This window comes from Tinamus guttatus, unplaced genomic scaffold, assembly GCF_059628265.1.
Source record: "Tinamus guttatus ecotype Peru unplaced genomic scaffold, ASM5962826v1 Tinamus_guttatus_pri_ptg000466l, whole genome shotgun sequence".
NCBI classification, from domain to species: domain Eukaryota; kingdom Metazoa; phylum Chordata; class Aves; order Tinamiformes; family Tinamidae; genus Tinamus; species Tinamus guttatus.
This window is the reverse complement of record NW_028289000.1, coordinates 75,893-99,380: the sequence shown is the minus strand read 5'-3', so window position 1 is coordinate 99,380 and position 23,488 is coordinate 75,893. Positions and strand designations below refer to the sequence as shown.

Below are 23,488 nucleotides of genomic sequence, written 5' to 3'. Positions count from 1 at the left end.
TGCAGATGTGCTCGGTGTGCTGCTTCTGCACAGAGCAGCAACATCACCGTGCAGGTGTGCTCTGCATCCGAGCACTCAGGGCCGGACTTCAGCCCGAGGACTGTCCCCGCTATGCCCTACAGCACCTGCAACACCTTTTGGCGACGCAGACCGTTTCCAGCCAGGGGCACGTGCTCACAGCCTTGCAAAGGTGCAGGGCATAGAGCGCCTGCAGTGCTGCAGCGAGCGCCTGATGCTGACATGGGCTCAGGGGGCTTTTTTGGCACGGGTCAGGATGACGAGTTATGCAGGCCATCCTGTGAACACGCTGTGAGATCCATATCCCTCATCAGCCCGTGGACTGAATGTGCCCCGAGCAAAACAGAAGAAATACCTCCTACAGAAGTGTTTTAGAGGCCTCTTAAAACTTTTATTGGCACTATTTTTTTGTATCCCTCCACCTGTGGAGCGAGATGTCTTTAGTGTGCTCAGCCCCCAGCAGGAGAGGAAAATTATTACTGATCCATTTCAGAAACCTCTAAAAATGACCTAAAATAACTTTTCTATATATAAAAATGCCACAATTTTAATGTCCATTATCTCGTGACCTAGCAGGGCTAGGAAAAGCTATTGTAAATCATTTTTTAGGAGTTTCTAAAATGGATTGGTTACACTTCTTCTCTGCACAGCAGGACACAGGGTACAAAGACAAGTGGACTTTAGGGAGGAGGAGAGAAAAAAGTCCGTCCTTGTGCCGGTGCATCCAGGGCTGCTTTATTCCTCGAGGGCCAGCAGTTGTGCTAAGCAGGAGCCAAATCCAAGGAGCCAGGGAGAGGGTGAGCAAATGGGTGCAAAGTGCAGGATGAGGGGAAAGCCACCGCGATTCCTGTCCGAAGTCTGTGCCTGTGGAAATGCTGACCCTGCAACACAATTTTGCCACCTGCCTGTGCTCTGCAAGCATTGCACGGTTTGCAAGCGGCTCCAATCCTGGCTGGGCTTTTCCTTCTGCTTGCACTTTTGCAAGGCTCTTGCAGCAGGGCTGGCCGGAGCACAGCAGCACGGAGGGGAAGGAAGCTCCATGGCAGCCATGGCCCGGGCATGAAACACCCCGAGCTTGCAGAGCAGACGTCAGTGGAGCACGTGGGAGAAGTGGCTCCCTGCCACGCGGGAGGTTAATAGGCAGATTAGAGAGGGCAGGCGCTGTTTGCAGCCGAAGGAGGCGAGCTCTGCCTTGATGGAGTTCAGCAGCTCTGTGAGGCGACGGGGAAGTAAATATTTGCCGGGATTAGGGAGGCCGCACACTGTCGGCATCCCCGGCAGAAGTGCCTGGCACGTGCTGGGTGCTGCAGGACAGCAGGTGGCTGTGGGCACCCTGGCTGTCGTGCTCAGGGTGTCCCCAGTCTGCGGAGCTGTCCCCAGGGCCGGGATCCAGCTGTCATTACAGTGGCACGGAGACAGTTGGAGATGGAGAGCAGCCGACAGAGTGGATTCAGCAGCCACCACTTCCCAGTACAGGATACAGGCTGCCTGGGGTCTCCAGCCCCTTTCTCCCTCCTCCTAGCTGGGATGGGGACATCCTGGCTCAGCCCATGTGCCTCAGTCCTCCCGTCCCCCCAACAGCTCTCAAGGGACACCACGCACCCGAGACCACTGCCCATGGCATTGGGGGCAGAAGAAGCCTCTACTGCTGCCTCGCTGGCTCTGCTTGCCCCGGCTGCCGCCTCGCTCTCCCGTCAGCCTGGCCCGCCTCCAACAACAGCATTACAGAGCGCAGCATCGATCAGCGCCTGCTTTTTATCTTCTCTCTTTGAGAGCCTCTGATGGGCAGGGGGAGCCGTGCCGGCATCACCCAGGGGAGACGGGACCTGCACGGGGTGTCCCTCCTGGCACCGCTGTGGGGACAGACAGACCCCCCTCCCTCCCAGGGCCTCGGTGCATCCAAGAAGGGCCAAGCCCCAAAAAAGGGCAAACATCTCATAAGAAGCATCCAGCGACTTCTTAGCAAAGGAGATGGTCGCTCAGCACACACAGGAGTGTGAAACTGATGGGGACACCTTTGCTCCGGGACTTTCTGCAATCCAGAGCCTGCTAGCCAAGCCAAGGTGGCAGGACAGGGAGAGGATGTGGCCTCCTGTTTCTGCAGCCCAAATCCAACATGGCTTGGGAAATGTGAGCAAGGACTTCTCCTGGGCAGCTCCCCCGCACTTGGCTACTGTTTTCAGCACGTGGGGACAGACTAAATTGGCTGCAGCCCCTGACTCACCATCTCTTGAGCATCTCTTCCTGCTCTGCCTCCCCAGATACCTGTGCACCAAGACACAGGTTCTCCCTTTCCTTCGGGAAGCAAATGGGAGGCGCAAGCCTGACGCCTGGTCTCCTTGAGCATAGGAATCAGCTCAGATTGCCAGGAGCCGGTGTCTTAGCCGAGATGAGAAGATAAATCACCTCTAATGGGCTAGCTGCAGCACTGAGGGGCTAGCTGTGGCACCAATGGACTAGCTTAGGCACTGATGTGCTAGCTGCAGTGTCAGTGGACTAGCTGAGACACCGACGGGCTAGCTGTAGTGCGGATGGGCTAGCTGAGGCACTGATGGGCTAGCTATAGTGTGGATGGGCTAGCTGCGGTACTGCTGGACTAGTTGCAGCACCTATGGGCTAGCTGAAGCACTGATGGGCTAGCTGAAGCACTGATGGACTAGCTGTAGCATAAATGGGATAGCTCCAGCACCGATGGTCTAGCTGCAGCGTGAATGGGCTAGTTGCGGCACTGCTGGGCTAGGTGCGGTGCTGCTGGACTAGTTGTGGCACTGATGGGCTAGCTGCAGGTGCCACAGGTACCGCCAGTGTCCTGCCTTGGTTGCGCCATGCAAGGCTCAGGGGCTACTCCAGGGTCTCTGAAGCTTTGCCCGTCCCCGTCCAGGTCCCCAGGTCGCCTGCAGAGTGACCAAGCATGGACAGCAGTGCCGCCTGCTGTGCAGAGCAGCACCCCCTCCTCATCCCTCCTGTCCCCACGGGCAGGACGCCGGGGCCCCTCACAGCATCCCTAGCGGCATCGCCCCTCGCTGCTTCGCAGACCCCGTCCCGCGTCCTCGGTGCCAGGCGGGCGCGCGATGCTGCCGGGACACACTGCCACCACGCGGCCACTGCCTCGTGTGGGGCTGGCCTGACCCCTCTGCACCCCTCCTGAACAGCCCCCCGAGCCCCTTGCCTTAGGGGTCTGGCAATGAGGAGGAGGATGAGGGGATGGGGCTGTAGTAAGGAGGAAGCCTCCATCTCTGGCCCTGCGATTAGCTGCATAGGAGAGTCTGCTTGAATAATTTAACTGGAAGGCTCATTACACAGGCTCTGGCCTTCGTCTGCCATCTGAAGGCTGAAATAGCCATCAGGAGGAACACGCATCTCCCATCAGCACAGGCTCGTCTCCCTCCCTGGCCCCGCTTTGCTCTCCCCGCTCGGCACCGTTTTGGGCTCTGCTCTCATGGTGTTCAGCCTGGCTCCCTCCCTGTGCCATGCCAGCAAGACCTCACATGTGCCTTAGTTTCCCCACGTGGATTGCAGCAGGGTACAGTAGCTGGATCCCATGGTACCCCCAGATCTTTTCCCTAGCAAGGTCAGTGTCCAGGTAGTAAGGAGAGCTGACTTTGGTCTCGGTCCAGGTGCTGTTCTACGAACCTACAGAGGTAAAACCTTATCAGCTAAAAGCTATCAAGCCTCATCCACCAGCCCTCAGCACCTCTCAGACATCCCACAGCTCTGCCTGCAGTCCTGCAAGGATCACAGGATGTGTTTGTGCCTGGAAGTGCTGAGTGCAACGTGGGCAATTGGTTGGGTTTAAAAGCTTTATCTCCCTCTGATGTCTCAGATTTGTTGACAAGGCCAGGGCAGGCTGCCCCTTGCTGTGTGCTCCTGTCTCATCCCGGGTTGCCTCTGTGTCTCCTGGGTGGCAGGGCCCTGTCCCTGTCCCCAGGATGGGGATGTGATGCTCTGCCTTTTTGCTGAAAGCATTATCACCAGCAAGTCCTCCTGTGGAGATGAATTTCCTCTGCTGGTTTGAGGCTGTTCTTTCCGGTCTTGCTCTAAGTGATGCTCCCCATGCTCTTAAGGACCTTTATTCTTTTTGAGGATGGCACCACAATAAGTTTTTCCCTCTCCAGAAACATGACTGAGAAAGCTGTTAACGCTCTAGCTTAACAGGGTTAAGGGAATAGGTTGTGCTTGCAGTCTGAGCTGGGTTAAATGGTGTGTGGCAATGCCTGCTTCACTGGGAATGTGCCTCCTTTGGGGTCCTGCTGGTACAAATGGGGCATGGTACCTGCACTGTGGCATCTCTCTGCTTGCATTTCCATGCCAGGAGGCCAGCAGTGAAGGCGCAAGAGTGGCCAGCCCCAAGGACCGCTCTCACCCCGTTGCCCATGTCTGCAGCTGGATGCTTCCATGAGTCGATCAAACACAGCCTGAGCTCCTCTTGCAAGCCGCATCAGCCCAGCTTCCAGCAGCCAGGGATGGAGGGACATCCTGCTGCTTAGGAGCTGGTGACCAACCCAAACTCAGTGAGGTCAGTAATTCTTCTTTCTTTGTTTCCTGGCAGTCCCCCCGAAGGAGCCAGTGCTGATGTGCCGGTCCAACAACTATCCAAAGGGTTTCTACTGCAGCTGGCACTTGCCCAGTCCCACCTACATCCCCAACTCCTTCAACATCTCCGTCATGTAAGTGCCTTGGTAGGGAAGGGCCAGGCTACAAGCAGGGAGAGTGTTTGCCCTCTATAAGATGGAGCAGGTCCCAAGCACTACTGTGAAGTTTTGGGACATTGGGTCTGATCCAGACTCAGTGTGTGGCGCCGTTGTTCCGAAAATGACTCTGGGGAAGGATTTGGATGTCTCTGGTCTTAGGGACATCCAAACAGGTACTGGGGCTTTCTCCCAAGTTTAAGTTCCCAGAGAGAACTGCCGAAGCCCTAGACTCCCAGATCCACTGTCCGTGCCTATGAGGTCCACCAGCCTTGCATTGCCTGACTGTGATCAGGCAATTGTGCCCGCTTCTCACTGCTCTTTGGTGGGTTTGGCAGAACTCTGCTCCCTTCTGGTGTATGCCAGTCAACTGCGATGTCCCTTCCCCATTATTGGCCATGTTGTGGTGTTGCCTCTCTACTGTAGCACGTATGGAAAAAGTCAGGTCTGTCCCTCTCAGAGAAATGGCCTCATCATCACAGCACTGCTCATGGGGAAAAAGGAGGGGGAAAGGGAGTGCAGAGTCCTCAGTGCTAAATGCCCTGGTCCTGGCACAGCCTCTGTGTAGGATGGTGCCCTGTGTTGGCTTCTGGGACTGTTTTTTTCGACAGAAAGCAAGTCGCTGTTCCTAACACATCAAAGGAAGAGCCAACTCCTGCTCTGGCAGGGTAATATCCTCATGATGGGGTGGGGGAAAAACAAGAGGAGACATTGTTCAGGACCAGCAGGGAGGGGTTCACCCCCATCTCTGTGTAGGTTTCCAGATAGGAATAATATCCCCTTGTGAGTGGCACCTGTGAGCATGGGAAATTCTGCTTCAGAAGGGAAGTCCTTTGGCCATGGAGCTGGTGTGGCACATGGTGACCTGGAGCAGAGGGGGACAAGACGGTGCTCGTGGAGACAGCAGGTGGAGAACAGAGTCCTGATAAACTCAAGAGAGACCCAGGTGGGGCTTGGGACTGAAGCTGCTCTTCTGCACAGCTGAAGGAGCATGTCCGAGCCCTCCAAGCAAAACTTTGCCCAGCAAGGACAATGTCCTGAGTTGCTCCTAGAGTCACTCCTTGTGCCTTCTCTACCCATCTGCATTGGGAACTGCATCCCCATCCCTGAGCAGTAGTCAGTAGGTAACTGCTCTTTTCTCCCTGCTTTCCAGACATGGCACGAGAGAGATGGTCTGCGAGAAGGACGTCCTTCCCAAAAACAGGTGTCACATCAGATACCTCCAGCTCTTCTCAACAGTGAAGTACAAGGTGACTTTGACAGTCACGAATGCTCTGGGCAAAAACTCCACCACTCTCACCTTTGACGAGTTCACCATAGGTAACTTCCGCAGCAGGAACTGGCCTCTCTGAGCCAGTGTTGGGGTTGGCTTGCTCTGCACACAGCATCACCCGCCAGAGAAATGGGCCATGGGCAGGCTCTCCAGATGGATCCTCTACCTCTCCATGCATGAGGTGGAGCTGGGGTACAAGCCATTCTGGCTCCCCCTGCGAATTCCCATTTGATTCTCCTGGTCCTTCTGTAACTTCCCAAGCATAGAGGGGATGGTGGCATTTGGGCTTGCTGTGAGAGGGGTGCTCCTGCAAAAGGCACTGGTGCTCTTACGCGTGCATAATGACCAAAACAGATGATGGCACCTGAGTGTCCCACGGGAGCATGGAAGGACGTGCAGCCCCCATGCTGGTCGTGTATGGTCCAAGTCTTGTGTGACTGCTGATCTCCTTCTTGGGTGGGGTTGGGGAAGCATCTGCAAGGTTTCTAAGCAGACGGCTGTGAAAATGTAGTTCTCTAAATAGCATTTCTGTTTGTGCTCTTCTTAGTCTTCATAAAAGAGGTTTGGTGGCTGTGATGGACACAAAATCATGGGAATTATATACATATATATATATACATCATCCTATTCCTCCTTTTCCTAGGCGACATGAACCCTCCCAAAATCCTACTCCATGAGCACTCATCTAACTTGCTCCTAAAAAAACCCTCTTCGTCTTTCCACACTACCATGCTCCTCAAGTGGGGGAGCAGTTGTCCTGGCACGTGCAGCTGCTCACATGCCACAAGGAGCCCCCTGGCAAGCTGGCACCTCAAACCTCATCCCACGGGATTTGAGAAGATCCTGCTCCCTCGTCTGGGCAGGATCTTGCCACGTGGTTATGGACTCTCTTCCCCCTGCTGCTGTGGCTGGCATGGACCTGCCTGACGTTGCATCTCAACATAGTAGCCCCAGGCACAAGCACTCGGCAGAGCCTTGTAGGGCAGTGGTAACAAACCTGGTGCAGTAACAGATGACTCTAAGGATGCAGCCCCCACCTTGCTATCCTGTCTTATCTCCAAGCCCTTCGGAAGCCTCCCAGACAATGCTGCAGCAGCCCTAGGCAAGGCTCTCTGGCTGCTTTTGAGGCTGCTGCTGATGTCTTTCTGACTGTGTCAGACAGTCCTGGACAAAGCAATTCAAATAAAAAGCATAGCAAAGCAGGTTGCTGGGTGCAGGGTTTTATCCCTGGCCAAAAGCAGGTTAAAGGTGGTCAGGGGAGGCTGCTGCAGTGGGCTGCTTCACCAGAGCGTTCTCCACTGGACTGTGCGTTCTCCACTAGAGAATAAGAGGAGGCAGAGTTCAGGAACAGGTGGAAAAACAGTTTGTTGGTTACATGTGGCAATTACCAGACCACAAAAGCAAACAAACGAACAAAAAATGCCTAGAAATTCAGGCAGAGTTCAGCCAATGCCTTAGTTGAGGTGCATGGGCCATTCCTCAGCAGATGTAAGCCTGAGTATGCAGGGAGAGGAGCTCCCCTGCTGTTTTGTCTGGCACCAAAAGCAGATTTTCTCTTTTTACCCCAAATTCTGGAAAATATAACAATGCATGGGAGTTATTTTGGAGAAGGGACTGTCCTTCTGTGTTCCCACAGTGTGGTCTGTATTTGAAGCTTGTATTCTTCAGTGAGTTGTGGATGTTGATAGCAAGGGAAGCAGAGTACTAGGAAAGTAAGGGAGTCTCATGGAAATTGCAGTCTTTGTGGAAGATACACTCCTTAAACGAAGGTAACCTCCAGCCTGCAGGGCCCAGCGCAGCAGTTAAGCCCTGCATTTTCCAAGTTCCTCACATTCCCTCCTCCAGGAGTTCAGGACACTGTCCCACAACATCTGCATCCCACCCATGCCCTGCCTGACACATCTGGTGCCACTCCTGAGCAAAGCAGCCGGCACCTCCTCAGCAGAAGGAATCTGCCCGTCCTCCATCCATCCCACGAGGGGAGCCCACCCGGGAAGCACCGCCCAGCAGCCCACCATCGGCACGGTGAATCCTGGCACCGGCACAAGGCAGGTCCTGCCCCAGAGGCTCAATTCAGCCCAGGTCAGAGGCACCACTTAACAGAGAACAGCGTTGTCCTGGGCGGCATGGGTGCAATAGTTCTGCCTCTTCCGAGAGCCAGGAAGGGTGCAGGGTGTGTCCTCACGGGGATGATGACCCTCATCCCCTTAGCAGCATGCAGGAGCACACCAGGGCCAGCAAGTCCAGAGTTGGGCAAGCATGGCCGTGGTCAGTGAGGAACAAGGGAGAAGGTCAGCCCAGGGCATGGCTGCTCCTCAGCCCCGTTGGATCCCTGTTGGATGCTCCCAGCTAAGTGCTGCTCCTTTCTCCTGCCTTTGTGATGCAGGTGGGAGTCCCTTAAAGTCTGCCAAGCCCTGGAGGGCCATCACCCACCACTGCTGCTCTCTGGTCTACTGGTGATCTATTTCATTGAGATAAATAGAGAACAGTGCGTTCAAAGATAAAAGTTTCTGCCTGATAGGGAAGAGAACAGGCAATGGTTGGCAGATGCTAGCTGTGTCACTCAAATGTGTCTGGAGACCATGGTGATGAGCCAAGGTGCTAGAAGAAAGGCTGTTTCCTACATCCCAGAGCCAGTCAGCTTCAGCAAACACTTCAATATCTTACAGCCTTAACATCTCCAAAATCTACACAGCTATGAAATTCTCTCTTCCTTGTCATTTTTACAGCTCTCCGCGCAAGCAGCACAAATGCAGTGGTCATTAAGTGTTTAAGTAGGCAGTCAACAGCCTTGGCAGAGTCATTATGAGATGAACTCAGCTGCCTCGAATCACCAGCAATGTACCTGGAGGCAATGTACCTTAATCTGCGCCTCTTCTTGTGTCTTCCTTGGTTTCAGTTAAAACAAATGCACTGTATTAGTATATTTGGTCATGCAGTTTTGCCTTGTCTGTTAAGGGCAGAAAGTAGTATGGGCAACTAGTCCAAAGGTGTGTGTGAGCCCAAGGGATGCCCTCCCATCACTGTGGGCTCTAGAAGGATCCAACATCCAGCAGGTGTTCTGGGGATCTCTACCTGGGCTGCAGTGGGAAAAAGGTTTCATCTTTGGAGGTGTGCTGAATTTTGTTTGTCTAGTTAGAAGTGGGTAAAGTTTATGACTCTTTAGACAAAGCTATCGCATCAGCTTGTCATAGGAAAACAGCACTCGAGGGCAGAGCCCTGTTGAACTGGAGGAGCTGGCAGCAACTGCGAGAGCAACGCGGTGTTGGCAGCTCTCCCCACTGAATATCCAGGTGGTGGAATAACTGCCCTGGCTTCCCCGGCACGGCTGACCCGGAGCCGAGACAAGACCCGCTGCTCGCTTCCCCCTTAGACCACCCACCAGCAAGGCCCCGGCTGACACAAAGAGACCCCCGGGAAGACGTGACCTCCTTCAGTTTTGCTTCCTTCCTCCTTCCCCTCGGCCCTGGAGTCCCCAGCAGAAAATCCCTTCTCCAGCTGCTCAGGAGATGAACTCTAATTGAGTGGAAAATGACTGGTAGTTGCTTTTGATATCCCGAGCTGATGCCTTGCTGGCAGTCGCGCGGTGCCGGTTATTAGCAGCCAGCTGTGAGGTGTTGCTCTGCATTTCCATTTTCAATGATGGCTGGAAGAGGCTTCGCACCCCTCTGGCCCCCATCTTTCATCACAGAGAGATCTGGGCTGACTTCCTTCCTGTCGATCCCCTGGAAGTTGTTTCCTTAATTGCGGAAAGGTATCAATATTCATAGAGGTGAGCCTAGGGAGCTGGAAGCTGTGTTGGCATTCAGCGCCTTGCAGATGTCATGAGCTCCAGCCCTGGGACAAGAGAAGGCTGGAGAAGGTTGGAGAGGAGAGGATTTGGAGGCAGGGGAAGGTGGGGACATCTGTGACCCCCAGCCCTTCATGTGCAGGTGTGAGCAGCCAGAAGTTTCCCTTCCTATGGATACATCCCTCCTCAAGGTGATGGAGGCCGCTGTCTCCATGGCCAGTGGCCCATCACCAGGAGCACCAGGACCTTGGCACCGGAGCCCACCCAGCCCTGCAGCAGCACAGCATGTGAGGAAGAGCTGGCATCTCATTCCTCACTTGCTTTTCAGCCTGAACACTGGACAGATGGCAAGTGCATCCCTCAGCAAAGCAGGAAAAACAGAGCCTCCACACAGCAAAGCCAATCGCAGCATCCCACCTCGGCGATGCTTGTGCTTCTTCCAACATCAGCCTGGGGCAAATTAGCAGCAGAAGATACACAGCATTAAAAATGCAACAGCCTAGGAGCACTAATTATTCTGCACGTCTGGTGTGTGCGCTGCAGGCAGGGCTGCAGACGTGCTGGGCACGCAGCGGGGACCGGAGCCGGGGACCGAACAGGGCTTCCTCCCAAGGAAGCCAAAAAACTTTGCAGACAAGCTGGTGGGTTATTAATAGGGTTTCTTCTCCCATCTGGAGACAGGACACGATGGGAGAATGTTTAGAAGAGGAGGATAGTCCTCCAGGAAAGATGAACGCAGTCTGAGATGGGGCCTGGGTGATGGGTGCTGAATCTGCCACAATGGTTTGTGTGACCTTAGGAAGATCACTCGATTTTCCCCTCTTTGGGGTGGTTAAAGACACAGTGTATCTTGGTGGGTCTTTGGAAGAATGCATGTGCCCATGTCTATGAGATATTCAGACTCTCTGCACGTTAGTATACAGTTACCTAGGCAGAAGGTCAGTTCAATTCATACTACTTAGGGAGGCAGAATTAAATTACCTAGACTGACATTTGGCTAAGACATGGAGTTTAATATCCCTCTTCTCCTGGAAAATGCCAGGGGATATTTAACAGTCACAAGGAACCCATTTTCTGCTCATTTGAAAGATGGGTGCTCAGGACAAGGTAGTGAAGGGTGGACTCATAGCAAGTCCTCCATCACGCTCCCTCCATGCTCTGAGTCTCTGCTGCCTGCCTGAACCAGAGGCAGTCTTATGCAATTTTTATGCAAAAAAAACACCAGCCTGGGGCAATAGATAAAAAGCTGGTTAAATACAAGCGTGCGGAGCGTTTAGCAAAATGCTGGCACTCACCCCCTGCAGCAGACCTGATAGAGAAAAACGCTGAGATTTGGAGATAACTGAGTGATCCTTCTTGGCACTGCCACCATCGGAGACAGTTTGCACAAGTCTGCTGCTTTCCGCGGCTCTTCTCGCAAGCTAAGCCCTCGCTTGGACGCTGCAGCTGAGACTGAATCGGGAAGAGCTGTGAACCGTGTCCCCGGCCAAGTCCCAGTTCTCCTTCTCAGGAATGCTTGGAGATGCTCCCTGAGCTCTGCGGAATGATATTACATCTGGTTTTGCAGCCGCTTAACCACTATGCAGCCTAATGCCCATCGTCCATTATTATTATTACTCTTATTGTTTATATTACATTACTTCCTAAAGACAGGCCTCTCTTATCCCAGCTCAGGCACGGCCAGACAGCCTCTGCCTCGCAATTTACTGCCTAAATGGACCAGACAGGCATGGCGTGGGGAGAAGGAGTGTTTATGCCCATGAGAGGAGCAGACCTGCGAGGCCAGCTAGGAGAAATGACTCATCCAAGGTCAAGCAGGAAGCACATTTCAGCACCGGGAGCTCAACCTGCAGGGTCATAGCTCCTTTCAAGCCCAGGCACAAGTCCTATGGCTCAAAAAGGGTCATGTGAGGGAGGAAAAGGGGCAGGTGACCTTGGCCACAGTGGCAGGTCGCCTTCCTTCACACTCATTTGTGCATATTATATGCATACATATATTATATGCATTATATATTACATGCATTATATATTTTTGCATGCATACATAGTATATGCGTTATGTTCTAAACCAGCCCACCGCAGCAGCATCCCTCAGGCTGCCCAAAGCCCATGTGCTCAGCTCACCACAGCTGCCCTCAAACATCCCTGTGCCCTCACCAAAGCCACCACCCTCACAGCCCCCGAGTGCAGCTGCAGTTTGGAGGCATCTGCATTCGTTCTGCCGAGCAAATTTTTGTTTTTCACGCTGAGTCCGCAGAGCCAGCACTGGATTTATCCTTTTCCGTATGTGTTTGGACTCCAAGGTCCTGTCAATGGGAGCTGGTGTCCAGCCCAAGCGTGGAGCTCCAAGCGAGCGGAGGAATTACACGGCCATCTGGAGCAGCTCAGCACTGCGCAGACCCGCTACACCTCCCTCCCTGCTGCTCACCGCGCGGCGGCAAGGCCACCGCAGGCAGCTCAGCACTGGCCAGCACTGGCCTCCGCTGCCGGCCGCCTCTCAGACAACAGATGTGGAATGGACATCCTCGGGCAGGAGGGCTGGAGAGGTGGAGGGGACTAAGTGAGCGCACGGCTGGCTCCAGGTGCCCCACCGCTTCTGCGTTTCTCCCATGCGGAATGATTAACACTGCAACTCCCTCCTGGACAGGAGGAAGGATGCACCCAAATCTTCGCCTTTTTTTTTTTTTTTTTTTGATAGATTTGCTATTGCAAACCTTTGACAAAGAGCAAGGCTTGCTCTGGAGCAGGAATATCATTCATCACTACGTCAGCGAGGTTTCCCTAACTGCTTCCCTCTTTTCTTCCTGCAGTGAAGCCGGACCCACCGGAGAACGTGGTGGCCAAGCCCGTGCCCAACAACCCCCGGCGGCTGGAGGTGTCCTGGCAAAACCCTTCCTCCTGGCCTGACCCCGAGTCCTTCCCGCTGAAGTTCTTCCTGCGCTATCGACCCCTCATCCTGGACCAGTGGCAGCACGTAAGTCACACACGTGGCGTGGGAAAAAGGGATTTAGTGCCGGGCAGTGCTCAGAAACCTGCCGGAGAGGGTGCCAGCAAGGGCAGAGAGGTGACCTGTCTCTTCCTCCTCCTCTCCCCACTTCTCTCTCTCCTGCCTTTCCCTTCTTTTAAGAAGTCTCCTTCTGCCTCCAAATGGCTTTGTGCGCTCTCCCCTCTCTGCATTTTAATACACGGCCTGTAACTATTTTCCATACATATGTTCTATATAAAACCTGCCAACGAGATGTAAAAGGCATTTAAAGTATAAATGTCACTGCATTTAAATGCGCCTCTGCCACATTTAGATTTTGAACTGAAGATAAAATACCGTGCGCCGTAACTCGGAGCGTAGTCAGTAACAGAGCGATTGCCTTGATGTTATCGTATTTCTTACTTTTATTTCTTGTTTCTTTTTTTTTTTTTAAAAAAGGAACTTGTCAGTGAAGTTCTTGGCAGCCCAAAGGACGGAATTCATTCCCAGGCATTCCCAGGCTGTGGGAAGATGAGGAAGGGGCTTTAGCTGGTGCTGCCCATGCTCTCCCCATGCGGAGGGGAGCAAGGTGCTGCTCTGCCATGGGAGCCAAATCCCTGCATCGCTGTGATGGGATGGCAGCAAGCCCGATAAGGCAAGCTCAGGGGTGGCTTGTTTGATAAGGAGGTTTTGTTCCCCACCAAAAAATGGGAAATACTGCCCAGCACCTGGTCCCTGAGGACTCACCTGCATGGTGGAGCTGAGCAGGAGTTTTCTGCTAGTCCATTGGTCTCGGGGGTTAAAAACAACTCCAGCAGGGAAGGAGTCTTTGCTTCACATCTGAGAAGATCGGAGTCTCTTCAGAACATTAACAGCTATGGGGCTCTTTCTGTTTTTTGGGTTTTTTTTTTTTTTTTGATGAGATAGTGATGTCTGTATTGCGCCGGTTTGAAATGTTTTGCTGAAAGTGCTGAAAATCAGCCAAGGATTAGGAGAGATTTTTCCACATGCTCCTCTTTCCCTCCCAGGAAACGGGAGAGTAGGAATTATGATGGGCTGTAAAACACACCTCTGCTTTTAGGAAAGGAGAGTCTGAGTTTGCTTTGGGTCCCTTTTTTTCCCTCTGAGTGGAAAAAAAAATTCAAAATTTGAAAATGTCAAAACATACTCCCAGCATGGACAGGAGACAGCTGTACTCAGGGCTTGCAGGGCACAGCAGTGATACCTGTAGGCAGCAAGATATAGATACCCCAGCACCTTCTCCAGGGCCATGGAGGTGTGAGGAGTAGTAGGGAGACCCTGGCTGGAAAAGGCAATTTCAGGTAGTCAACACTAGGTTTCTCCTATGCGCCGAGCTGGTTCATCCAAGGAGGAGAGGGAGCTTCCAGGTGCCACTTGATCATCGCCAGCCCGTTCAAGAGGTATTTCCCAGCCGTGAGCTGATGCCGAGGTGTGTTTGGGGAATCATTTGCTCAGTGAGCAGGCACAAATGTTCAGCGAACAGTGTACCAGCCTCGTTTTCCGGCTCTCTGCCCCTGCTGGCTGGGTAATGAAAAATCTGATTTGTGGGTGATTTGAAGAAAACTGCCACTATTCATCAGATGAATTATTTGCAAAGCCTAATTCAATCAGCCCTCGAAGCCTGGAGGATGGCAGCGCTGCGGCAGCCGGGGCTGCTCTGACCCTGGCCCTCGGCCACCAGCCGGCACCCCCAAACTCAGGATTTGCACCCAGACACCAGCACCCTGGGAATGTGCCCAAGCTGCCCTGATTTCTGCTTTTCTGAGCACATTGCTGTTTGGGGCTGCTCATGGTGGCATCCCTGTCCCCTGCAGAGGGGAGTACACAGCTCAAAGGGGTCCTGCCCAGAGCTTGTCTAAGGTGTTGATGATGGGTCCTGCTGCAGAGGATGCAGGAGGAATCTCCGCCGGCATCGGACACGGACACTCACGGGAGGTGGCCATAGAGCCGTGCAGGAGCCACCCGGCACGCGAGCTCGTTGGCAGGGGCAGCGTTCCCCCTCCGTCACCTCCCACACTCTTTGCAAGGGCTGATTTATGCATCGTACCGCGGCGGGCAGGACTGAACGAGCGCTAATAGGATAGGATGGATGTCGAGCTGTCGAGCATCGCAGGGCCTGATTCAATCAGCGTCTGCTCGCTCCCAGGTTCTTCCTTTTGGGGTTTTAATAGCGCCAGGCCTTGGCACCAGAAAATGAAGCCATCCGTGGTGGCGGCAATGGATCTTATCAAGACCGCTGCTGCGTGAGCTATCCATAAGTGCACACACGTGCGTGAGTTGCTCCTTGTGCCCGGAGCCAGACAGCCATGTCCCACCTGGACATGGGCATTCCTCAGCCACCCAATCTGCAAAGGTGTCAAAGCTGGACCATGTGTCACCAACTGTCCCTGCTGCCCCATTCCACCACGGTCACACTCCAGAGAAAAAAAATACCTCCGAGTCACGCTCCTCCTTTCCTAGAAGAGGGGCTGGCAGTTTCTTTCCTGCCAGAAAAGAGATGGGATATTTGTAGCCTAAACAGGTTTTTTATTCTCTCCTTTTGGCAGAATCTCACGTTCTGTCTCCTAAATATAAAACATTAAATGTTTAGGGTATCCTTTATTTTTCTCCTGCTTTTAAGTTTGTAATTCAAGCCAGATTAGCATGGTTTCCTCTTCTGTTTTATAGCCCCATCCTGGCCCCAAGCGAGCTCTCCTAATGCTCTCAGATGTTCCTCTAATGGATTACCTAGGCTGGAACTGGATACCCTTTCCTAATGGATTGCTAATAGCCTGTTTCTGGTTTTACAGGCTCCTTCAGTTAACTCACAACAGCAGCAAGCTCAGGGCTCACACGTATTGCATCCCAGCAAGCACGTGTGTGTGCAGCCCTGAGAGCACCAGCGGCCGGGCACACGTGCGCCAGGGGCTCTTCCTGAGCCCCTAAGACTCTCAGCTATCCTGCAAGCTGCCATCGAGTGCACTCCCAGCTCTCCCGGCTTTGCATGGAGCATTGTAGGGCTGCCCTCATGCCCTGTGCTTGCAGCAGAGAGCAGAGATGCTCATGACCTGTTGATGAGGGCAGCCCAAACCAGACACCATCCAGGGTTTCTCTAGGGATGCCCCAGACAGGCTGTGTCCAGACCATCTCCTGCACTGCAGCATTTGCAGGCTCAAGACTCCAGCCCCACGGCCACGCAGGGCTGATGTCCCAATCCCTGCCACATCAGCTGGGCACGTTGGGAAGCTCAGGCTGAGACCTGGCCGGTTCAGTGCAAGCCCTGAGGAAGTATTTCTTGAGCAGCGCCTGAGCCGGAGGCTGGGCCCGGGGAGGATTTCCTCCCGTGGACTGCCAGCAATTTGCAGATGCCGTCGTGAAGCCTAATTGAACCCACTGGCCGTGCTGACAACATGAAATGTTAACGAACCGTGAGGCGGGCTGCGCCTCAGATCTCGAGATCTGCAGTAAAAGGTCATGAGATATTTAAAGCTAATAATGCATTCGGGTTTTCTCGTTCCTCTTCTCTTCTGGAAGCATCGGGGCCCCATCCTTGAGCACTTTTGAAGGCTAGAACTGTCTTTCTTCAGCAGAAGCAAGAAGCTCATGTCACCCCATGACTCAAATTGCTTGAGCTCTGGAGCCCCATATGCCAGCCTTGCTGCTCAGCACCAGGCATTGTCTGAGACGCACTGATTTGCCAAAAATTTAGTAATTCGGTCCCCGAGTGAGAAGAGGACACGACAACTCATCTTCTGTTGCCAGCAGTCACAGCAGGGGCAGTGGCCAGAGCAGTTTTAGGGATTCCCCCACTGCTGCAGGCTGCATCTGTCCCCGCGGTGCAGCGCGGGGCTCTGCCGGCGCTCCCACTCCGTGCAAGGCCACCTTTGCGTCAAGGTCACCCTAAGCGCCTTCACCCACAGCTTCATGCCTGGCAGCTTTTATTGCAGCACTTCCCTCCCAGCTGCAAAGTCAGTGATTAAAAAGGGAAAAAAAAATTAATAGGAGGGCGCAAAATGTTGAGGCTGTAATAACGTGGCTCAGAGCTCTTTGCGGAGCAGAGACCTCAGAGGAGAATGGAGATGGGAAATGCACAGAAATCACCTTTTCTGTCCCCCAGCTCTCCTCACCTAGCCGCAGGCAGTGCTCGGGTTGTAGCTGCTGTGCAGCACTTGGTGCCTCCAAAGGCATCCCTGGCATTGGAATTACTGGCAGTGCATGCAAGGAGCCCTCGCTGGCCGCCCTGGGGCAGGTCAAAACGCACCATAAGCTGCTCCTCTGTGATCACCGAGGCCAGGAGCACCAAACTGGGTTGTGTGGCCTCCAGGAGCCACATCCCATTCCTGCTTCCCATTTCCTCGTGGCTGCTCAGCCTGCTGTCACGATCAAGGACGCCCAGGAACCATCCCACTGCCTCTGTGGAGCATCCGGAGGTCACGCGAGCCACGTGCTCGGCAGCACATGCGTGGGGGCTGCAGTGTGCCGCAGCTTTTGGATGGAAGAGTGATGGCAGGAGCAAAGGGAGAGCCCAAGGGGTGACGTGGTGCCTGCCAACCCCCTGCTTTTCTGATCATGGACCTTGTCCCATGCTGAGTACCCTCCAGGAAGGAGGCAGGATGTTAGGAGCAGGCAACATCCCAGTGTCTGAGCTGGACCTCTGTGGGGTTGCAGTGCTGCCAGAGGGGCCATGGGCTGCAAGCCCCCCCAGCACGGCGGGGGATTGCACGGCCGGCTTTGCAGCAGCGATGCCCTCCTCGCTGCCCCGCTGCGTGCCGGGAGCTGGGATGGGGAGCGGGAGGTGTGGAGCAATGCAAAGCAGAGCCGCAGCGGCAGGGGGGCCGCCAAGCACATTCTCATGTGGGATGCAGCGGGAGAGGCATCCGATCCCCCTCCCCGCTCCCGCTCCGCCTCCTCCAAACCCGCGCCAGCCTCCGGCGCAGCTGCCGGCGGATGAAGGGCTGGGGGATTCTTTTTTCATCCCCCTCGCCCTGCTTCAAAAGCCATCTGGGCGTCAGGCCTGGCCTCGCAGCACCCTGCGTGCGGGTAATTGCTACCTGCCCGCGCGGGCGCAGGAGCGCGGCCTGGCTGGGAGCAGAGCAGTGACCTTCCTCACTGCGGGGGCACCCAGGCAGGGTGGCCAGCGGGGGAAATCGCTTTGTTAACTCCTGCTGCACCAGCAGCGCGGGGGGTTGCAGAAGGGCTGGTGGGGGCTGCGTGGCTGCAACAGGGACTGGGCTGCCGGCCCACGCCGTCCTGGGCAAGCTGTTGGCTGAATCAGTGTGTTCAATAGTTTCCTTTTTCATTTCTCCTTCCCCCCCCCCCCCACCATCCCCCCGCTTTTTCGTTTTGCAATGCTAATAGCTCTGCATTGCACTGGCCGCTGATCCCTCATTAATCTGGGCAGCGCTTCCCCGGCAGCCCGAGTGACTTTTGGCAGGTGCACAAAGGCGGCCTGCGAAAGGCAGCTCCCCGCCAGCCCCGGCAGCATCCCCATGCACAGCCTCCCGCCCGCTCTCGTCTCCCAGAGGCAGGGCCGGGGATTAAGGAATTTCGCCCTCTGCCTTTGAAGCTGTGTGTCCATCCGTCCCCCCGTAACCCCGCCTTGACCTGCCCTGTCCCCTGTCACTGAGCTGTCCTGCTCAGAGATGCTGCTGCAAGGCTTGGGCTGCAGGGCAGCGGCTGAGCATCATCTGGGCACTGGATCCAGGGATTCAGCTCAGATCTTCTGTTCTAAGTGCAGCCCCAGGAATAGGGCAGGTGACTCTCCTGGCCAGAACATGTGTGAGGAGAGATCCAGTCTATTCCTCTCTTTTATTCCAAGTTGCTCAGGGCAGTATCCTTGCAGGTCTGACAGGGACATTCCTCCAGGGCCAAGGGACAAGGGACATTCCCCCTTCCCGGAGCCTGGGGGACAACCCTTCCAGCCAGGCACGACACGTGCCGAGGTCTGCTCGACCCCACTGTGCCTGCGACGTCCCATCTGCAAACGCTCAGTTACAAACCGGTTGCATCTGGGAAGAGGCCGGAAGAGCTCTCAAGTGGAAATACTCAGCCTGGATGTCTCTTTGGGCTGGAGAAAATGCTCTGGAGCATCATCTGGGTCAACAGGAGCTCTGTGATGCTGACTTGTCCCCAGGTCTTGCCCAGACTGCTTGCTGCAGGCCTCAGGAAGTAGCTAGAGAGCTTAGAGGGTGCCAAGAGACACAGAGAGATCCACAAACCAGCTGGATAGCACCGTCTTTCTGAGCCCTGCATAACACACTCTTTCTGAGCCGCGTTCGCAGCCTCCAAGGGCACTGCCAGCCCAGCGCAGACTGGCCTGGGAGGAGCGTGCACACTGGGGGCCCATACAGCATGGTTTCATTAATACCGTTAGGAGTTAATCGGTCTCGAGCGCCCTGCATCACCGTGCCGTGTGGCAAGTCCATATGTGACCTTTGTGGATGCGGCCAAGTGGCCACGTGGGGACCAGCTGTACGTGTGGCCGGGTGCACTGGACAGGGGTGACCGGAGCCCATGGCAGAGGCAGGGGCTGCCTGCCTGGCATGGCCACGCTGTGCCCCACGGCGGTCCCCTGCAGAGCGTGACACTGTGTCACGCATGGGAAGCAGAGACAGGGGAAGGAGGAGAGGGCAACATCGGCACAGGCAGAGCACAGTTCCTCTTGCCAGCTCGCTGCAGGGAGCACGCAGGAGTAGAGGGAACGTGTAATGACTGCAATTACCGTCTAGCGTCGTTACAGCCTCACCGCAGCACAGGAACCTGCTTTGATAGCGCCTGAGCAAGGAGCGGATGGAGAGGGGAGCGGGGGGAGCGGAGCGGCCCTCGGCGCATCGAGCTGCAGCCCAGCAGGATGCCCTGCTCCTCCTCGGCTCCTGCTCCTCCTCGGCTCCTGCTGCCTCTGTCCGAGCCTAAGCCGCAGCCGTGCAGCTCTGCTGTCCCCGCAGGAGGCACCCACTTCTCCAGCTGAGCCGATGGGCTGTGTCAGAGCCCTCAGACATGTTTGTTATCGACATTGGCCTGGAGAAGAGGGGGTCTCCATCAGCCTGAGGCAGTGGAGGGGTGCCAGGTCTCCTCTGTCCCCCCAGCACAGGGCTGGCGGTCCCCACTGTTGGGCCAAGCACTTGGGAAGGAGATGGCACAGATGACACTGAACAGTTTTCCTTATAGCCCAGGGATGCAGCAGATTTAGTGTGCCTGCTGTTGCAAGGCAGGAAATGTGCCCTTTCCAGTACTCTCTGTTCTTGGCAGTGTTCAAGAAGTGTGTAGATGAGGCACTCACTGACAAGGTTTAGCAGGCATGGTGGCGATGGATTTACAGTTGGACTTGATGATCTTGAAGGTCTTTTCCAACCATAATGATTCTGTGATTCTACGTTCAAAGTGGATCAGGGGTGTCCAGAAGCGCTGAGTAAAGCTCAGGTTTAAACCACCACAGCAGGGACCACATCTCCTGGAACTTACAGGACATCTCGTGGCCCAGGGAGCAACAGTGTCAAGACAGAGTAGATTTTTCTAGGCAGGGGGGCTGGATACAGCTTCGTCCTGTCCAAGGACTGCAAGCCAAACCCATGGGACAGCAGCATGCGGGGGAACAAAGCCACCCGAGATGGAGATGTGTCGCAGGAGGAAACCTCTCCCCAGCCCCAGCCGCACGCCCATATAGCGGGTGCACACACGGATGGTCACCAACGTGAAGTGGACATGGTTGCGAATCAGCCTGCCCTGTCCTAGGGGGGAGCCTGCAGCATTTGCTAGTTTTTGGTGACCTCTAGAGGAAGCTGCTGGGCTGCAGGAACAGGCCCCGCAGCCCATCCACAGCCAGAGCATCGCCTGCATCCCTGGCCTAGCCTCAGCCACTCATATCCCTGCCCAAAGCCTCTCCCTATGGAGAGGGCAGCTCGGAGGATGCTGGAGGGACAGACTCCTCCAGCACGAGGGCCTGCCTGCTGTTTCCATGCATGCAGCTTTGCCATCCCCTTTTCCCACTGCTGCACTCAGCCTTGATTTGCTTTTTTTTTTCCCTTTAGTATAAAGGGCTTATTAGTCCCTACTATTTTCTCCCTGCAAGGGTGCTTAGGTGCTATAAAATCAGCTCTTCATTGTCCTCCAGCTGAGCTAAACGCTCTGCTCGCCTTGCGCATCTTGCTGCCTCCTGGTGATAGGGGTTTCCCCTGGCTCTGAGCCAGCGGCTCCTTCCTGGCTCTCTGCAGTGGTAGTGCCCCTTCCCCAGCCACCGTGACACCGGGGTGGCACCAGAGACACTTTGTCAGGGCGAAGCTCTTGCTGCAGGGACAGACAGCGAGGACCCACATTGCCCTGCCAGGCAAGGAAGGGGACACGGAGCTGGCGGCTTCTGAGGTTGCAAGAGCACGCAAGGAGGCTGGCGATGCTGGCACCGACGTGGTGGCCGTCCCCACCTCTGCCACCCGGTGCGCAAGCTGCTCTGCACTGATGCCCCTTCTCTCCCTGTGCATGCAGGTCGAGCTGTCGGACGGGACGTCGCACACCATCACAGACGCCTATGCGGGCAAGGAGTACATCATCCAGGTGGCCGCCAAAGACAACGACATTGGCACATGGAGCGACTGGAGCGTGGCGGTCCATGCCACCCCCTGGATGGAGGAGCCCAAGCATCTCACCACCGAAGCCCAGCTGACAGGTGAGTGACATCCTGCACCAGCAGGGAGGCAATGCAGTAGTCCAGGCTCCTTGCACTGCCTGTTTCCAAGCCTCACATCAGAGCAGACTGAGGCCCTCTCCATTCTGGGGCTGTGCAGGATCCCCAGGACTCTGCTACATTTTTTTCCTTTGCCTCTCCATTCTTCCGAGCCTCATTCCTAATCCCCCGCAGGTGAGGCACGAGGCATTCAGGTGGAGGAAACACACGGTGGCATCGTGCCTCGTGGGTCCCCATCCCTCCCCATCCGTAGGCTGTGCCACAGTCCCTCACCCCACGGCTTCGCCTCCCCATGCCCTCGGCTGCTGACTCAGCGCTCCCGGCCCTGGCATCCCGCTGGGTGGGATGCGCTAAGTGTGCTGACGAGGATGGGGATTTATTATCATTCACAAGCGCGCTGGCCCCCCGCCGCCCTCCCTGCTGCACACCTCCGACCTCGCGCAACGGCTCGGAGTGAAGCCAGCCAGAAATGAAAGCCACAAAGTTAACAAGCCTCTGTTTCTAGGAAAGAGCTGGGACCACGTCCAAATGCACGTTATCAGCCCCGCGCTTCCCAGAAGGACTGGAGCAGCCCTGCGCCGCTCGCCTGGCTGGCACGGGTGCCTGGGAAGCCCCAGTGCGCAGAGCGGGCGGCTCGCGACGCGCCGGGAGCATTTCCAAGCCCCGGGCACCTGGGTCGCACGCGTGTGTGTGCACGCACGCCTCGCGGGCTGGCCAGATGTGCACATGGGCCAGATGCGCAGCCTGTGCGTGCAGAGCCTGCGTGCGCCCGGGATGCCGGCTCCATCCCCGGCCCGCTCCTACGAGTGCAAGCGCAGCCTGCGTTAGCACAGAAGCTTCCTCTCGTGCCGTACGCTTCCCTTGCCATCCATTCTTTTTCCCCACAGAGACAACGAGCACCAGCACCTCCTCTTTCATGGCACCTCCCACCACCAAGATCTGCGACAGGGGGGCCATAGTGGGCAACGGGGCCGTGGTAGTGTGTTGGACAGCTGGACTGGTCTTGGCTGCCTATAGTATCTTCTTTATTTAGTGAGTATTCCCAAATTAGGGGAACTAGAGGCAGGACAAGGGTGCTGGGTGAGAGAAGGGGTGGGAAGAGCCTGTGGGTTCTCTCTTGGGTGGGAAAGTGAGTATTTTTACCCAGCTTTGTGTGAGTGGCATTGAGAACAAGTTTGGGCTTTTTTGCAGTTCTTTTTACTCGTCCCAAATTTGGCAAATCAGGCATTGCATTGCCATCTCCAACTGGGTTTTCAAACATTGCCCACGAAGCCTTTTCTGAGGAGCCAGTTTCAGATGCTCCCTTCTCTGCAAACCTCCTCCCTTTGCCATCTCTGCTCTTCTGGAAAAAGAAATCCCCAACACATTGAAGGCCTTTTCATAGCAACAGAAGCAAAACCACCTGAAATGAGAAAATCCAAAGACATCAAAAATGTTCTTGGCTGAGCTTGAAAGGAATGGGAATGTGCACACGCTCCCATGTGCACACACACTGCGCGTTGTTGCACGCACCGTGTGTGTGCACGTGCACACACCACACGCACACCACGTGTGCATGCGGTGCCCCAGCAGAACAGCAGATAGTGGAGCTGGCAGCCTGGAGAGCCCCAAAATGTCCGTGCTGGTGGGGAGGTCAATGCTGCCAGCAGCCCCGCACATCACAGGTAAAGGACTTGCCTGGCGAGCACTCACTGCTGGGTCTGCCACGGGGATGGAGAGCGGGGTCCAGCGCTGGGAGGACGTGATGGAGCTGGTGGGTGCACTGGGGAGGGATGAGTCCAGAGCAGAGCCGATGACCCCTCTTCTCCTCCCTTGCAGATCCCTGTCCGTCGTCGCCCAGCAAAGACAATGTCCCACCGCCACCACCGCCACCACCGCCACCACCCTGCTGCCCCCACCCCGGCTGGAGTCTCTTTCTCTCTTCGATTTTGCACACATTGAGGACGTCTCACGCTTCTCGCCATGGCCCTGGAGGAGGAGGGCGCTGCCGCCGCGCCACGGGCACCTGCCCCGTCCCCACGCACCTCTCCGGACTCAGCACCAGGGAGCGCATGGGCCCCGTCCCCACCGCCCTCGT

The 23,488-nt window shown here is 55.4% G+C and overlaps 1 protein-coding gene across 3 annotated transcripts in view; it reads left to right on the top strand.

Annotated features, from left to right (window-relative positions):
• The window catches only part of CNTFR (ciliary neurotrophic factor receptor), a 179,997-nt gene extending 156,724 nt beyond the window's left edge, over positions 1-23,273 (top strand). For 2 of the 3 annotated variants that reach the window (XM_088532690.1, XM_088532692.1), the window contains exons 5-9: positions 4,568-4,685; positions 5,860-6,026; positions 12,580-12,743; positions 21,213-21,393; positions 22,299-22,444. In XM_088532690.1, the coding sequence (XP_088388816.1) occupies positions 4,568-4,685; positions 5,860-6,026; positions 12,580-12,743; positions 21,213-21,393; positions 22,299-22,444 (776 nt within the window). Of the gene's footprint in view, positions 1-4,567; positions 4,686-5,859; positions 6,027-12,579; positions 12,744-21,212; positions 21,394-22,298; positions 22,445-23,229 lie in introns of those variants that run through there. The other variant, XM_088532691.1, reaches the window with a different exon arrangement.
• The last annotated feature ends 215 nt before the right edge of the window (positions 23,274-23,488 follow it).